The 16,508-nt window shown below is 48.7% G+C and overlaps 1 protein-coding gene across 1 annotated transcript in view; it reads right to left on the reverse strand.

Moving 5' to 3' along the window:
* Positions 1 to 10,115: 10,115 nt before the first annotated feature.
* LOC115083193 (gastrula zinc finger protein XlCGF7.1-like) overlaps positions 10,116 to 16,508 on the reverse strand; it is a 44,909-nt gene continuing 38,516 nt past the window's right edge. The window contains exon 4 of the mRNA XM_029587000.1: positions 10,116 to 10,279. Within this exon, the coding sequence (XP_029442860.1) occupies positions 10,116 to 10,279 (164 nt within the window). The remainder of the gene's footprint in view (positions 10,280 to 16,508) is intronic.

Consider the following 16,508-nt stretch of genomic DNA (forward strand, 5'->3'; position numbering starts at 1 on the left):
GCGGTTTTTCCCGCGGCCCCCTCCCGAGGCTTGATTCTTCTTAGTTTCATTGCCGGCGTTGCTCTCCCTCGTGGAGCCGATGCCGCGGCCGTTGCGTTGCGCGGCCTGCAGCGAGCCGGGGTCTAGGATTTCCCGCGAGGGCATCTGTGCACGGTGCCTTCCCCGGGGGGAAGGCACCTCGCAGTCCCTCGCAGAGTTTTCCTTCTTTCTGTGTTTGCCCGGGAGGCGCTGGCCGGCCCCTCCCCCATTCCTGGCGGGAACGGCGGCCATTTTAAATTCCCTGCGCCCTGAGAGGACTCAGGCAGCGCTGGAAGACAGGGATTCTGCGGAGGTTCCCCCCCCCCCCGACTTTGCTGCCGGAGCAAGGCCCTCAGGGGCAGGGACCAACAGCTTCTCCCGTCCTTGGAGCCCCCTCGGGCAGACCGGGATTCTCCCCGGAGTTTTTCTACTTATGCACACTGCATACCTCAGGGGTTGGACGCTCCTGCGGGACCTCCCCCTGCCAAGATCCCTCGGACGTCGGCCCCCTCACAGGCCCTCCCCGCCCCGACGGGAGCGGGGGCTCCTCCCTCACAGCCGCAAGCTCGACCCCGGCCCTCCTCCGGGTCTCTGGGAGCGGGACCAGGCCCAGCAGATCCTGGACCTGATCTTCCAGACTCGAGCCAAGGGGACTCCGCGGCGGAGGGAGACGACCCTCGCACCCTGCGCCTCTTCCAGAGGGAAGAGCTGGATGACCTGATCCCACTGATAGTCAGGAACTGGACTTGGACCCGCCGCCGGACCCGCCCGCCCCAGTAGCACCCGCGGTCGTCACTTCCTCGAAGAAGGGGGATCCGGTCCTTGCAGCCCTTCGACCGAGGGCCCGAGCTTTTCCCATCCACGAATCCTTCCTACAGCTTCTCACTAGGGAATGGGATACCCCGGAGACCTCCCTGAAGGTCGGCCGGGCCATGGAAAAGCTTTATCCACTACCGGAGGATTTCCTGGATCTCATAAAAGTACCAAAGGTGGACTCCGCGGTGTCGGCAGTCACGAAGAGGACGACGATACCAGTGACGGGAGGAGCGGCCCTAAGGGACACGCAAGATCGCAAGTTGGAAGTTTTTCCTTAAGAGGATCTTCAAGGTCTCCGCACTGGGGATGCGCGCAGTGATGTGCAGTTCACTTGCCCAGAGGGCGAGTCTTCTCTGGGTGCAACAACTCCTCACATCGCAGGCTCTGCCAGCCGATGAGGCCACCCAGGCGGATAGGCTGGAAGCTGCGGTGGCGTACGGGGCAGATGCCCCGTACGCCCTGTTTCGGGTCCTGGCAAGATCCATGGTCTCGGTAGTGGCGGCACGAAGACTGCTGTGGCTTCGCAACTGGGCGACGGATACGTCCTCGAAGTCGAGTCTAGGTTCCCTGCCTTTCAGGGGTAAGTTCCTCTTCGGGGAAGATCTGGACCAGATCCTCAAGTCTCTGGGGGAAAACGCCGTTCATCGTCTGCCGGAGGACAGATATCGTCCCTCCAGGGGGTATGCCTCCTCCCGGACCAGAGCCAGGGCACAACGGCGCTACAGGAGCTACAGGCCGTCGGGTTCTTGGCCCGCCTCCTCCAGGACCCAGCCCTGGTCGCGTTCCTTTCGAGGTCGTAGGCCCGCATGCGCCGCCTCCGGAGCGGGTAACCCCTCTCCTAAGGTTTTCCCAATGATGTCAGGCTCGCCCACTCCGCCACTCCCAGGATTGGGGGTCGGTTGGCGCTTTTTCTACAAGGAGTGGGCGCAGATCACCTCGGACCAGTGGGTCGTAGACACCATTGAACAAGGCTACGCATTGGAATTTGTCCGCCCTCCGAAGGGAAGGTTCATCTTCTCCCCCTGCGGATCCGCCTCCAAGCAGCGAGCGGTGCAGTCGACTCTGGCCAGACTTCAGGAGATAGGCGCTATTGCGCCCGTGCCCTTCGGAGAGGTGGGCTTGGGTCACTGTTCCATCTACTTCGTAGTGCCAAAGAAGGATGGATCCTTCCGGACCATTCTGGACCTCAAGGAGGTCAACAGGTCCCTCCGAACTGTTCGGTTTCGCATGGAAACGCTGCGGTCTGTGATTGCGGCGGTACACCGGGGGGAGTTCCTTGCCTCCCTGGATCTGACGGAGGCCTACCTGCATATCCCCATCCGACCGGACCATCACCGTCTCCTCCAGTTCAAGATTCTGGACCAGCTCTTCCAGTTCATCGCTCTTCCGTTAGGCTTGGCGACGGCGCCGCGCACCTTTACCAAGATCATGGTGGTCGTAGCGGCCGCCCTTCGGAAGGAGGGTATTCTGGTCCATCCTTGTCTGGACGATTGGCTCATCCGAGCGAAGTTTTTCTCCCACGGCCGAGCAACGGTGGCCAGGGTAGTACAGTTCCTGCGTTCCCTGGGATGGGTGGGGAATTTCTCCAAGAGCTCCCTCGAGCCCTCGCAGCGCTTGGACTTTTTGGGGGCGACCTTCGACACACGACTAGGCAAAGTTTTTCTACGTCGGGACAAGGCGCACTCCTTGCGGGATAGCATATGGCGGTCCTCTGCGTTGCCAGATCCCACCTCCTGGGACTACCTGCAGCTCCTGGGAGTGCTGGGTTCCACCATCGATATGGTACCTTGGGCGTTGGCGCATCTCCGGCCCTTGCAGAGGGCGCTCCTCTCCCGTTGGAAACCAATTTCGCAGGACTACCAGATGGTCCTCCCGCTCCCTCAGATGGCCAGGGACAGTCTGAACTGGTGGTTGGATCCGTCGAACCTGGCCCGCGGCGTGTCCCTCGATTTGCCGAATTGGGTGGTGGTATCCACCGACGCCAGTTTAGTAGGCTGGGGGGGCAGTCTGCGATCGAAGCGCCACGCAGGGGACGTGGTCCGAGGCGGAGGCGAAGTGGTCCATCAACCGTCTGGAGACCAGAGCGGTCAGATTAGCGCTGCGACATTTCCTGCCGCTTCTTCGGAACCAGGAGGTCAGAGTCCTATCGGACAACGCTACCACAGTGGCCTACATCCACCGCCAAGGGGGCACGCGCAGCCCGCAGGTGGCGCTCGAGGCGGCGCTGCTGCTGCAATGGGCGGAGCGTCATCTCGTCCGGCTAGCGGCCTCGCACATCGCCGGGTTGGACAACGCCCAGGCGGACTTCCTCAGTCGTCGGCTGCTGGACCCCGGAGAGTGGTCTCTCTCTCCGACGAAGCGATGCAACTTCTCGTCCCTCGGTGGGGGGCCCCCCACCTGGATCTGATGGCGTCCGCTCTCAACGGCTGGATCTGATGGTGTCCACTCTCACCGGATCCGCAGAATAGACACTCACCCGGAGGCGGTAGTTTCCACCCTGCTGTGAGCGCGAAAGACGTCGACGTCGGTGACCTACGCTCGGGTCTGGAAGGTTTTTGAGCTGTGGGGTTCCACACAGGCCACGAGACCCGCAAAGGCTTCTGTTCCCCAGATCCTTCAGTTTCTACAAGCGGGGGCGGACAAGGGACTCGTCTATACTTCACTGCGGGTCCAAGTGGCCGCCCTTGACTCGCTGTTGCGCGATGGGGGCTCTCTCCTGCAGCACCCGGACATCGCTCGGTCCCTCAAGGGCGTCAAGCATTTGCAGCCTCCGTTAAGGGACCCTTGTCCCTCCTGGAGTCTCAACCTGGTACTTCGCTCCCTGGCGGGACCTCCTTTCGAGCCACTGCGCAGTGCAACGATCAAGGACCTCACCCTCAAGGCTGTCTTCCTGGGGGCCATCGGTTCCGCTCGACGCATTTCGGAGCTGCAGGCACTGTTGTGCAGGGAGCCCTACCTTCGTTTCTCCGATTCCGGAGTCTCGCTCCGCACCGTTCCCTCCTTTCTTCCAAAGGTAGGGTCTGCATTCCACGTGAACCAGACGGTGGAGCTGCCGTCCTTCGCTGCCTCGGAGCCGAGGTTTCTCCGGCTCTTGGATGTCAAGCGCGCCCTGCGCCTCTATCTGGAGACTACAAATGAGTTCCGGATTTCTGTCCATCTCAGGCCTCGAAGACGACCATTGCCAGATGACTGAAGGCCGGCATTGCCGCTTCCTACATTGGGTCGGGCTGGACTCCGCATTGTAGCGCATTCTACACGTTCTCAGGCGGCTTCCTGGGCGGAGGCTCGCTCGGTCTCCTCTCACGAGTCTGTAGAGCGACCACTTGGAAGTCTTTACACACGTTCTCGGGGCACTATCGTCTGCACCTCACCTCGTCGGTCTCTGGACACTTTGGCGAGCAGGTTCTCTGAGCAGGCCTCGCAGGACCCCACCCGATTTAGGGAAGCTTGGGTACATCCCACGGTCTGGACTGATCCAGGTACGTACAGGGAAAAGAAAATTATTACTTACCTGCTAATTTTCGTTCCTGTAGTACCATGGATCAGTCCAGACGCCCACCGCGTTTGGGTTTTCTGATCCTGCTCAGCTTTCTCTAAAGTACGGTAGTGCTGTATGTCTCTCACGATGTTTCAGTTTTTCACTGTTTTCTCACTGTTTTCACAGCTCCCTACAAGTTGGCTGGCTGTTTCGCAGCTTCCTACCCGTTGATAGGACGCTTGCAGTTAGTTACTAATGTTACTCGGCTTATGGTTGCCGGTTCTTATAAACTTGATCCATTTCGGGGGTTTTGTTTTCTACTCGGGCTTTGATATACTCGATACTGAACTCCTGCAGAGGGGGTAGTAGCATATATGGTGACGCCCCCTCAAAGCTTGTGCTGACTCCATCTGCTGGATTGGGGACATAACCCACGGTCTGGACTGATCCATGGTACTACAGGAACGAAAATTAGCAGGTAAGTAATAATTTTCTTCTATGGCTCACTGGGGTAACTATAGAGGGCAGACAGTTCCCTGTGCTCTGAGGAATCACTGATTAGCATTGTGCAATCCCTAAATACCAACACAATGTTTCTTCATTTATATTTATAAACTAATAGGTCCATGCCGAGAGCAGGAAGTTAGCTGGACTTACCCAGGTATGAATTCCCGCTGGATAGACCCAAAGACAGTGAAGTCAGTTTATCCAGCTCACTTCAGGGTGGCTTCCACTGTTACCAGTCTTCCCTGGCTCAGTGTAACTGGGAAACGCTCAATATCGCTGCAACCCAGCTAAACATAAGCCCCACACCCAGCACATCACTTTTTTTTATCCAGGTGAGTTAACAATTCATTGGCCCACAACTTTACCACTTTGTCCAGCTAAATTCCAAACTCAGCCGGACAAATCCAGTGACCGAGGACCTTTAATTATTACAGGGCACAAAGTGACGTTTGCAAAGGCTCCTTACCACGTTGGTTGTCTTTGTTGCGGGACAAGCGGAACCAGAAAGAGAAAGAAAGGAGATGTGTGAGCATTGATCTTGGTTATCACAAAGTTAATTATGTCCATTTCTGTATTCAAAGTAGGGGGCAAGTTTTCAGAAGAGCTGCTGAGTTGGCCACAAGAGTTGAGTACGTTTATTGGATAAATTTTAGTGAGTTTTCAATCACAGCATGGCAGCTGGAAATGTTCCCAAATGTAGCTTAGCCGGTTCAGCACTGAGCGGCCTCCTGAAAACTTACCCTGAGCAGCTCCAGAGGATCTACCCTCACTGCCTGCCCCTTAATCTAAAAGAAATACCCACCTCTCCCCTGACGCTGACCCCAGAGCTTATTGCAGCCCCAGAGCTCTCCCCTCTGACCAGAGTTTACCCCTCTTCCCCAATCTTAGACCACATGTCCCCTCTCCTGCCCCCAGGGTTCACATACACTGTGGTTATTGCACTTGACCTGCCAGTGATAGAGCACAAACCTTGGCCATTGTGCATCCCCCAGCAGGTAATGCCACCCCTCAGAGCAATTTCACTGCTCCATCTTACAAGAATGTCCCTCCATGGGGACTGTGCACCCTCACCATCAATCGGGCCGCACTGCCAGTGAGAGGATGACGCCTCTAGTTTGTAAAGTGCATAATACTTTACATCTAAAGGCCGGCAAGGTTAGATAATGTGTCTGAACTTAAAAATAAATGGAATAACATCAGCTATCCTCTCTCTGCTGCTGGAGCTAGATAAATAAAAACATAAGAAATGCCATTCTGGATCAGACCAAAGGTCCATCAATCCCAGCATCCTGTCTGCGAGAGTGGTCAATCCAGGTCAGCAGAATCCCAAAGAATGGATTCAATTCTTACTTATGAATAGGGATCAGCAGTGGCTTTTCCAAGTCTACAGGACTAATAATGGTTTATAGGCTTTTCCTCCAGGAACTTGTCCAAGCCCCTCTTGAACCCGGCTGCACTGACAGCTCTTACCACATCCTCTGGCAACAAACTCCACCGTTTAATTGTGACACCTAATATGGAGCCCAGCATCGTGTACCTATAGTTTGGATTATTCTTCCCTCTATGCGTCACTTTGCTCTTATCCTCATTAAATTTCATCTGCATTTAGATGCATTATTAATACATATTTATCAATAATGTCTCTATTCACCTTCCTCTCCCTCACCACCTGGAAGGGGAGGGGATTGATAGCAGGGAAGAAGATAAAGGTAAACCCAGGAAAGCCGGAGGGCATTTGTTTTACTAGAAATGTTGATTTAAATTCACTTCCTTCCCCGCCGATGGCAGCTCCTTCTATTCGGTTAAGAAATAGTCTTACTTCATTAGGAGCCAAGTTTGATAACTCATTAGGTTTTGCTCCTCGTTTCTCTTCTTTAGTACAAAGATTTGTTTTTATTTTCTTAGGCTAATTTGCAGGCTTAGACCATACTGGGAAGTCCCTGATCTCAAATCTCTAACATATTCCCTAATCTTAAATCGTTCAGACTATTGTAATTCCAGGTGTCAAGGCCTCACTTCTGCTCTCCCCCATAAAACTCAAATCATTCAGAAAACGCAGCAACATTGATTTTTGGAGAAAAGAAGTCTGAGAGCTTTACAGCTCTTGGGCAGGAGCTTCACTGGCTTCCTATCGCTGGTGGATTCTCTCTCAAATCGACTGCTTTTAAAGCACTGAGATGGGAGATCCCCCTCTTATCCAGTGCCTCTCTTACTCCCTGATGAGCCTGCAAGGTGATTACGTTCATCTCAGCCGGCATTACCTTCACTTCCCTCTCCTAGAGAAATTTGTCTGGAGATGCAAGAGAGAGGGCGTTTCCCTATTTAGCTGCATATTTTGGAATACTCTTCCTCTGTCTTTACACAGTGAGAGAGAATTCAGGATTTTTAGGAAAAGCCTCAAAACTTGGCTCTTTGAAAGAGCCTACAAAGTTTAATTTCATCAGATTATTTTTATTTTGCTCTGGACATTGTGAGTTTTGTTCATTTCTCTGTTACTGATTTCCTATTGGATTGTTTGTCATGTTTTCTTTTTAATTATGACTATGATTTATTAGCTTGATTAATCACAAAATCTTATAAGAGTAAATCAATGCAATGTACAAAGAATAAAAGAAACAGCACTCCCTGCTATAAATAAATGGCCGTAATGAATGCATCCTGTTAAAACTAGTAACAAAGACATCACCAGGGCTGACAAAGAAGAGGGAAATCCTATAGGGCTGCATAAAGGGACAGTGAGTGCTGTCTGCATGCTGAAGCACTTCCTGCAACCTGCGTGTTTAGCATGAAACACTAACATCTTCTCTAGAAAGCCCCAGAGCTGACCTTGAACTACTTTTCAATAATTTTAGACAACACAGGCAAACTTGAGATAGGACAATAGTTTTCAGGAACGTTTGGGAGAAGATGTTGGGTATTTTTTCAGAACGGGACAGACTGTAGCTTTCCTGAGAGTAGCTGTAACTTACCGGGGTTGTGAGGTGGTGTTGAACTGTTGATGATGGTGGGAAAAGGATGAAGGGAAGGGCGTCATGGATGGAAGGGTCAGGGGAGGGGGATGCGGTATCTGGGAGAAAGTGAATAGGAAGCAAATTTCATGGGAAGGGGAGGGGGAACGTTTACAGGGACAAGTGGAAAGGGGAAGGATGGGAGGGGTAAGAGGGGTAGGGGTAGGGGAGTAGTGGGATCAGGTGATGGAAGGGAAAAGGGTATTGTTAAGTGGAGGGATGAGAAAGCTAAGGGAAGGGGAAGGGGAGGGGGTTACAAATGAGGGAGGGGGAGGGGAAGGGGAGGGGGTTACAAATGAGGGAGGGAAAGGGGTGTATTCTTCTTGATGGGTCGTATTTCTTTATTTGATCTGTTAAAGCAAGGTTCAGACTTTAAAATGTGTAAGACCGATCGCACATCACCATTATATACAGGGAGGACAATAATGAAAGCCATTTCCACGGGTAAAGTGTGCTTTTATCCTTAGAAATGGGCTGTTTGATTATTGTCCATCCTCTACACAAGTAAAAGTAGGCGCATATAACAAGGCATGGGCTTTTCCCCATGTAGTTTTGCAAATATTTCTGGTTTGGAGTTCGGACAGGGGAGAAAACTATATGCAGCGTTTTTCTTTAACAACCTGCCCTCACCAAAAGCAGGCAGGGGTATTTGAGGGGGCAATAAACAAAGCAAAACTAGATGTGTACTTTTGCATTCATTACCACAGCAAACCTCCAGGTTAAAATTCACATGGGATTGGCCAGACCTTGCGTACTTTGATTATTTAGTTCAAGGCTGTGAAAACGTCCAGACCCAGATGAGTCCCCCAACTCAATCCCATGCAGCCGCTGTCAGAGCCCCACACCAGAGGTTCATGGAGGGAGCTTTTGCTCCGTGTCTCTGACTCCTCCCCCTCCCCCCATAATCAAATGTTCACGGCAGGAGCGAGCAGGATCTGCTGCCACAGCTTTGGTTCATCTCCCCACCTTGTCCTTGAATTAAATACTCATAAGGACTGGAGAGTGGCACAAGAGCTCCTGCCTCATCCTTGGCTCCTTCCTGCAGCCTCCCACCCAAGAATTAAATGTTCACAGGGGAAACAGAGCAAGAGCTGCTGCTTCTTCTGGCTCTGCCCCAGCCACCCAGAATTAAATATCCTGGCAGGAATGAAGAGCACACATCACATCTCTTCCTTTACCTCCCTGGAATAAAACATTCATAGCAGAAGTAGAGCCAGAGCTGCTTCCCCTGACACTTGGGGGTTAAACCCTTGCTCACTTGAGGGTCCCGGCAAGCACTGCAGAGGCCTTGCCTGCTCCTGCACTTGTCCCTCTCTCCTGGCAACCTCCCACCCATCAACTGGGTTTCCACTTGGATCTGGGGCAAGTACTGTATGTACCACCTGCTCCTTCTTGTGGGGTTTCTGGGACAGTGTGACCCCCCAAACCTGGGGTTTCACAGTACCCAGAGAAATAAAGACTGTGCATCCAAAAAATACAAGAATCACTGAAAAACTCACTCACCTAGGATCCACAGTGCTAATAAACCAGAGCTTGTTATGAAGGCAGAACAGTGAACCCAAAGGATTTTAAATAAACTGCATTACAAGCAGGGGAAGAAGAAAAGGAATTTCCCAGTAACTCCAACTGGTTTTTAAGTGAAGGTTTTTGCAGAGCTGAATGCTGCTCCTTTCTCAGTCAGGGGTGAGGGTGCTGATAAGATCAGCTCAGACTGTACAACTGGCTGCCCTTCCTTAGCTTTACAAACTCTCCCTGTCTGTCCCTATTAACCCACAGCTCTGTCTCCCTCAGGGAAACTCAGCAGCAATGACTCTAATGGTAATAAAAGGGAATTTTACATGGGAGGGAAATAATATTAACTACTAAAACTGTTTTGCTAAAAGGAGAAGTGAGGGAAAGGGGAAGGATAAACAAGATAGAAAAAGGGAAGGAAAAGTAGAGAATAGCAAAGGCAGGTGGGCAGAGAGGAAAGAGCAAAGGAAAAAAAGTAAGATGGAAGGGGAGAACAGGAGATAAGGCAGGGAGATTGATGGGAGAAGGGAGATATGGAGAGGGAAGGCATGGGGTAGGGGAGAGGAGGGAGAGCAGAGGGAACATTGGAAGAAGGGGTGGGAAGAGTTGTTACAATATTCAGTTCCAGATAAAGTTGTAGTTCATTTCCATGTTTGGTGATTGCTCCTTCCCTTTCTCCTCTCACTTGTAGTTCATTTCCATGTTTGGTGATTGCTCCTCCCCTTTCTCCTCTCACTTGTAGTTCAGTTCCAGGTGGAGTTGAGTTCTGCGCTGCATTAATCCTTCCCTTTCTCCTCTCGCTCTGGGTTTACTTCCAGAAGCTTCAGGTCCTTTGGTCTCTTGCTATCCAGAGCCCCAGTCAGCAGAAATGCTCCCTGCTTGCTGCCATCCTTTGCATTAATAGACACCCTGGCAGCGTTGCCCTTTATTATGTCACCTCCTGTCATCATAACATCACAAGAGGGGGGGAGAGACCATGTGAGGCTGATGGTGAGGGGAGAGCAACTGAATTCAGATCAGTACAAATTAATTAAAAAAAATGTGCCCCTCTCCCTCATGCTGCGCTCTCCAGCTCTGCATTAACCGCTTACTTGTCCAACTGCCTGCCCTCAAAGAGACATATTGGTGGCAATGGACAGCACAATCTCCCCGCTCCCCTCCCCGCAGAGTCACTGTCCTCTTCCTCTTCCTAGTTTGCCGATAGTACCCTCTGAGTGAGGGGGTCCATGGGCATGGGGAGCTCTTGTAGAGTGTTAACCTGAGATTGTGGGCTGGAGGGAAGAGAACAAACTGACTGGGGACTGGGGAGGAGGGGAAGTGAGTGAACCAGGGGAAATGGGGGAGTGAACTGGGGATGAGGGTAGTGAACCAGAGTAAGTGAAGGGTTTGTGGGGTGGAGGGAGGAAGGTAATGTAACAGGTTGAGTGAGGAGTTTGGGAGGAGTGAATAAACCATGGAGAGTGAGGGGTTCACAGGGGGAGGGAGCCAGGGTGAATGAGGGGCTTGGGAGGGGCAAATAATCTGAGTGACTAAGGGGCTTATGGGGGGGGGGAGAGCCAGGGTGAGTGAGGCGATCAGGTGGGGGGAAGAAGTGAAGGAGAGAGGGTGAGGGGGTCAAAAGGGGCTTTGGAAAGGGGATCAGGTGGGAGGAGCAAGTGAAAGTGAGGGGTGAAAGGGGCTTTGGAAGGGGAGATAAAGAAAAGAGAGGATGGGGGTGTGATTCTGCTACCAGACATCTTAATTACACACTTCCTACACTTCACAGTATTTCCCTATCCTTGGATTGGTTTTACTGCTGGTGGAATGAATGATGCATGAAATGTTTGTCTCTCGCCCCTGATCCTCTCTGTACTGCATTTTTTCTCTCTTTTCCTCTCTGAGCTCAGCCTCTCCCTGACCTGTAACTCCAGGTCTGCACAGCCCAGGCTCTCTGCTCACAACACAATGCAGTGATGGTGTCAGCGAGAGGAAAGCAGAAATCTGATCTTGTTAACAGGCCCTGAACTTTCTCATTAATCGTGGTGCAGTCAGACATTAAACTGAGGGGGGGATCTTAGTTACCTGATGGTTCTGGATGCGGGTGCTAATCAGTCTACAGCACTCCTAGATGTATGCAGCTCTCCAGCCCATCTCAGTCCTGTAATTTGCTGTCAGACTAAAGAAAAAATCTCTGCAATAGTGAAGACTCGCTGGCCTGGAGGATTGTTTTACTTCCTAAATATTTTATAATATCCTATAAGTAAAGCTTCCAGAGCTTCTCCACATCCCTGCATCATACGGATTTATTCTCTTGTGAGCGTCTCTCTCTTGGCAATCGCCCACCCACCAACCGGATTTCCACTTACCTATGGGCAAATCTGCTCACTTTGAGCCTCACACCCTGACCACTACGGACATAAGAAATTGCCATACTGGGTCAGACCAAGGGTCCATCAAGCCCACCATCCTGTTTCCAAGAGTGGCAAATCCAGGCTGCAACAACCTGGCAAGTACCCAAACACTAAGTAGATCCGATGCTACTGATGCTAGTAATAGCAGTGGCTATTCCTCATTAGCAGGCAATGGACCTCTCTTCCAGGCACTTATCCAAACCTTTTTTAAACCCAGCTACACTGTGGGGCCGATGCAAAAATGTTGTACTGAAAGTGGGCGCTGAGTGTTCAGCGCCCGCTTTCCTAATGGGCCCCCAGGCACCTCTCCTGGGGGGAGGGGGATGCAATATTTAAATTGGGGCTCGCGCTGTCGAGGAGGCGCTAGGGGCGATTGCGTGGGAGAGAGGTCCACTGTCGGTTGCTGTCCCCCAGTTAAGAAAGCTGTTGATTATAGCCGGGTTCAATCCCCGGCCTTACCACCATTGCTGGACATACTGCTGGTATGGAAAAATACTAGCAGGCCCCAGAACACAAACCTGGGGCCTTGAATGCCAGACAAAGCTATAAAACTGTTTTTGCAGGAATTCACAGACACCAATCAACAAATTAAGCCACAGGATGGGGCAGGAGATATCGCAGAGAGTACGCAGCAAATAGTCTGTGGGAAAGAATGCAGGGGGGAGAAAGATAAGGGGAGACAAATAACAGCTGCCTGTAGGCAGACAGCGTAACAAGGTAGTGGTGTGAAGCATGCAAGCAGTAATCAGATAATTAGCTGACTTTGTATTTAAAAAGCCATATATAAGAAAAGCTGGTATGTAGTAGGGCTGGCAAGGATTCTGTATCTGTTGCAGAGCCCAGCGCTGAGCTCATTATTATGTAAGTATATATTTGCTATATTTGCTTCCTGTGTACTTTTTGCTTCCTGAGTATTGCTGTTTTGTGTATGAATAGCATATGATTTACAATAAAGAATATTACTTGAAAGTAGAATCAGAGTTGTTCTTTTAAACTATTTTAACTTTGCATTGGGACTTTTCAACAAATTGGTGGTGGAATGCGGGCATTCGCATGTGTTTGCAGGAGCAACTCTGATTGTTTCTAGTGCAGTGTAGACGATTCACGTTCTTTGGTGATTCCCCAGGGCTCGGACTGATCAGCCGGCCCGGGAGTAATCAGTTTAAAGCCAAGGTCCTGTGTGAATCTTGCTGACCGGTGCACCTAAGAGGTTTAGATTCACGTTCCCAGCAGAGGCTGGGTCCTGAGTGATTCTTGGTGATAGTTTAGATTCACGTTCTCAGCAGAGGAGGCTGAGTCCTGTGTGATTCGTGAATTGAGCAAAGGCGCCAAAGGTTTTAACGCTGCAGCATGTGGGTACCCAGGGTTACAATACTGCAGAAAAGATTGCAGTGATATTTTTCTTGTACTTATTGTGTGGTTTGCTATTAGCGTGTATATATTTTTTTTTTTAGTCTATTTTGCATTTGTTACTATTTCCAGTCACTAGTGCGTAGGAAACGTAGGCAGGATTCTGTTATGTCAGACCGAGATTAAAAGTGACCATACCAGGAGGTCAGACAATAATTGGGGAACCTCCTCCATATGTGACAACGTGTGTTGTATTTAAAAAGCCAACTGTGGAGAAACAATCCGATATAGATGCATATGCTTAGAATTGTTGTTGATGCTTTAGAACTGTAAGAACTGTACCTTTTAATACTTAGGACTGTTTACTTTAGTCCTTAGAACTGTATATGCTTAGAATTGTACATTTTAGTACTTAACACTGTCTACCTTTAATATTTAGAATTATTAGGATAGTATATTAGTTTACTCTTACCGTATTCTCACCTACCTCACTCCTAACCTACCTCACTCCTAAGGCTCTATTTAAAAAGCAAGCCATCCGAACCTGTTACTCCTGTGGATGTTAAAATCCCAGGATGGACAAAAATTCCCTACTCTGTGCTGGCACAGGAATGGGCTATGAATATGGGATTGGCAGAGGCATGAGATAGAGGTGGCGAGCCTGTAGATATTGTAACGAAGCTAAAAGGTCCCAGTAATTAAAGGAGCCTCACTGTGCACTGATGTGTGGCGCAGGATTTTTCCCGTTGATAGCTACGGGAAATGAAGTATGTGTATTGTACATAAAGCTATATTTTCATAATTGTATATCTCTTAGCTTGTATCATAGTGTGTGTGTTTAGTACTGTGTGAAGTCTGCCTCAGAAAGAACAGAAGACGGGCAAAAAAGAATTTGAAGGGGCAGAGGAGAAAGCCCTAGCAGTAATTCCCATCTGGGAAGATGTAACTTACTCACTGCTGGTCAATGACTGGGGTGTAATACGGGGTTATGTGAACATTGTGATAGGAAACTGGGCATAAAACCCCACAAGAGGATAGATATAATTGTTTTGATTTGTTATTCCCTTCCCCCAACGAGTTCCTATAGTTGCAGGGAAAGAGCTAGCATGCATCGTTCGGCGGGGATAGATATTTCTTACTAGACATAGGAAGGCTGACTTAAGGGTTAAGGAGTTGCAGTAGCAACTAGCCGCGGCCCGAGAAGATCTAGAGATATTAAGGCGGCAATGTCAGTTGCAGCTTTATAAAGAGAACGGGGAGATATAACCAGTGGTGGCAGAGAGTGCAGCGAGCTGTAGAAAATGAAAGCAAATTAGTATAGTGACTTCCTGGATATCCCGGAATGGGAGAATAAATCATATAAAATGCTATAGGAATACTGAAAATCAATGGTGAAAGTTTTATATGAGCCTTTCATTTGTGTCTGTGTTTCTTGATCTTTTACTGTGAAGGGCTGCTTTGTTTATACTGGGAACGTCTGGCCTGTGTTCAGAATTGTTTTTGTAATTTGCAGAAAGCAGAATAGTGCATCATGTGACAACAGACGGTGTCGTTTGTTAGGACGCTTAATTAGAATTCGAAGCAGCAACTGAGTAGTATGTGGGAAGAACCCATGGTATTCTAGTGCCTTAGCAGACGAATTCTTTTGGTGATATAGGAAATAAGATTTTAAGTATATCCATGCCACAATGCTCAAAAACATGAGCACAGTTTTGATATGACTATTGTTAAGATTGGCTGAAACCTGGAGAAAACAAATACTTTGTCCTGCCCATTTGGCAAAAGATACACAACGCTATGAGCAGTGTAAGACTGATTTAAGTGAGATTTAGAATCCTTTGGGAACAAAATAAAACCAGGCAGAAACACCACTGCGAACAGAGGAGCAAATGATCCAGAAGAGGGGGAAGTGAAAATCCGCCATTGCATACATCTGTAACAGGATGTTGAAGGGAGGCTTATATTTAGTTAGAAGTTTTGTGTAATTTGTTATTGTCACAAACCCCTGTAAATGTGTAATGTAAATGTGATTTCAAAGATTACTATTATTCTCTCTTTGTATGTGAGATTGTTCTTTTACAGATTTACAAGAATAAAAGCTGCCGTACAGGAAGCTGAGGATTTTTCTTTCTCCTAGATTTTGGTTTGTGTTTCTTTGAACAGATCTGTTTTAAAAATTCTGATTTTGCTTACTTTTGAATCCAAAGATTTTTTGTTTTTACTTTTAAAAGGCCTACTTTTTGAACCTTAATGTTCGCTAATTGTCTCCTGTCTGTAGTTCTCTGTCATTATATGTTCTGTTTGTGTGTCATTGTGTGTAGATGAAGACAGAGTTTACTGACTAGAAAAGTGCACTGAATACACAATAGCTTCTGACGTCATTTAAGTGAAGCAGTCACTGCTAAAGTTTTATGGACAAAATGCTTTAATAATGTTTTAGAGTATATTATGCTAAGGGGTGACTTTTAGATTACTTATCAGTACAGTTTTACCCAAGGGAACAGAATGTATTTGTCTTTCCTACTACGAAAACATAGGGCTGTCTCCAGCCCAAGGCCTAGCATACCAAGATAACGGTACTGTTCCATCATTACGTTAGGTAAAGGTTCAAGGTAAAGGTTCAAGTAATTCCCCACTCCAAGAAGTGGGGCCTTTCCCCGTAGACACTGTCAGCAAAATGTTTTTATAAAAAAGCTGAGCAGGCTTGAAGGGGAGTCTAGCCGGTACGGCAACCCCACAAGCTTTTCCTTGCGAATTCCAATTGCTTTTCTTATACTTCGCAAAAGTACAGGTTTCGTTTTTTCCTTTCCCTTCAACAATGCTGACTAACTAAAAATGGTGTTATTCCACAGTGGCTCCGAAGGCGAGGAAGAAAGCTGTCCCTGCTGTGACCGAGGCCAAATTAGAGTGCCTTGTAGCTTAACAGAAATATGAAATAATTTGCCTGCAATCATCTTGTTGTATGCCAGATTTTGTTTTCCAGGTCGACAGCCTTCCTGCCATGAAAGAAGTGAAACTGATATCATTAAGTTTTCCGGATTTTTCCAGGTTAATTTTTTAAACAGAATTCTGATTTTTGTTTTACCCTGGCCAATTCAAACATTTTCCAGTTTTTATTTTTGGTCTGACTTTACTTTTTGGTTTGATTTTTGAGCTCACAATATGTGTTAAGTGTTCTTTTGTCTTTTGTGCAATGAATAGATGTGTGACAGTTTGAATGACAGGATGTCTCAACACCTGTGTTGTCTTTGTATGAATATTGTCTTTCTTTATAGAAAAGTGGGAAAACAAAGAAGGGATTAGATATTATGTAGCTGTTTATTTGACTTATGATAAAATAATATTGGATATCCATATGAGTAGTGTATATAGGGATTATTGCATACGGGAAGTTATTGATGTTTATTATAGAGTTTCTTGTTTACTTAA

This window comes from Rhinatrema bivittatum, chromosome 2 (assembly GCF_901001135.1).
Source record: "Rhinatrema bivittatum chromosome 2, aRhiBiv1.1, whole genome shotgun sequence".
Taxonomy (NCBI): Eukaryota; Metazoa; Chordata; class Amphibia; order Gymnophiona; family Rhinatrematidae; genus Rhinatrema; species Rhinatrema bivittatum.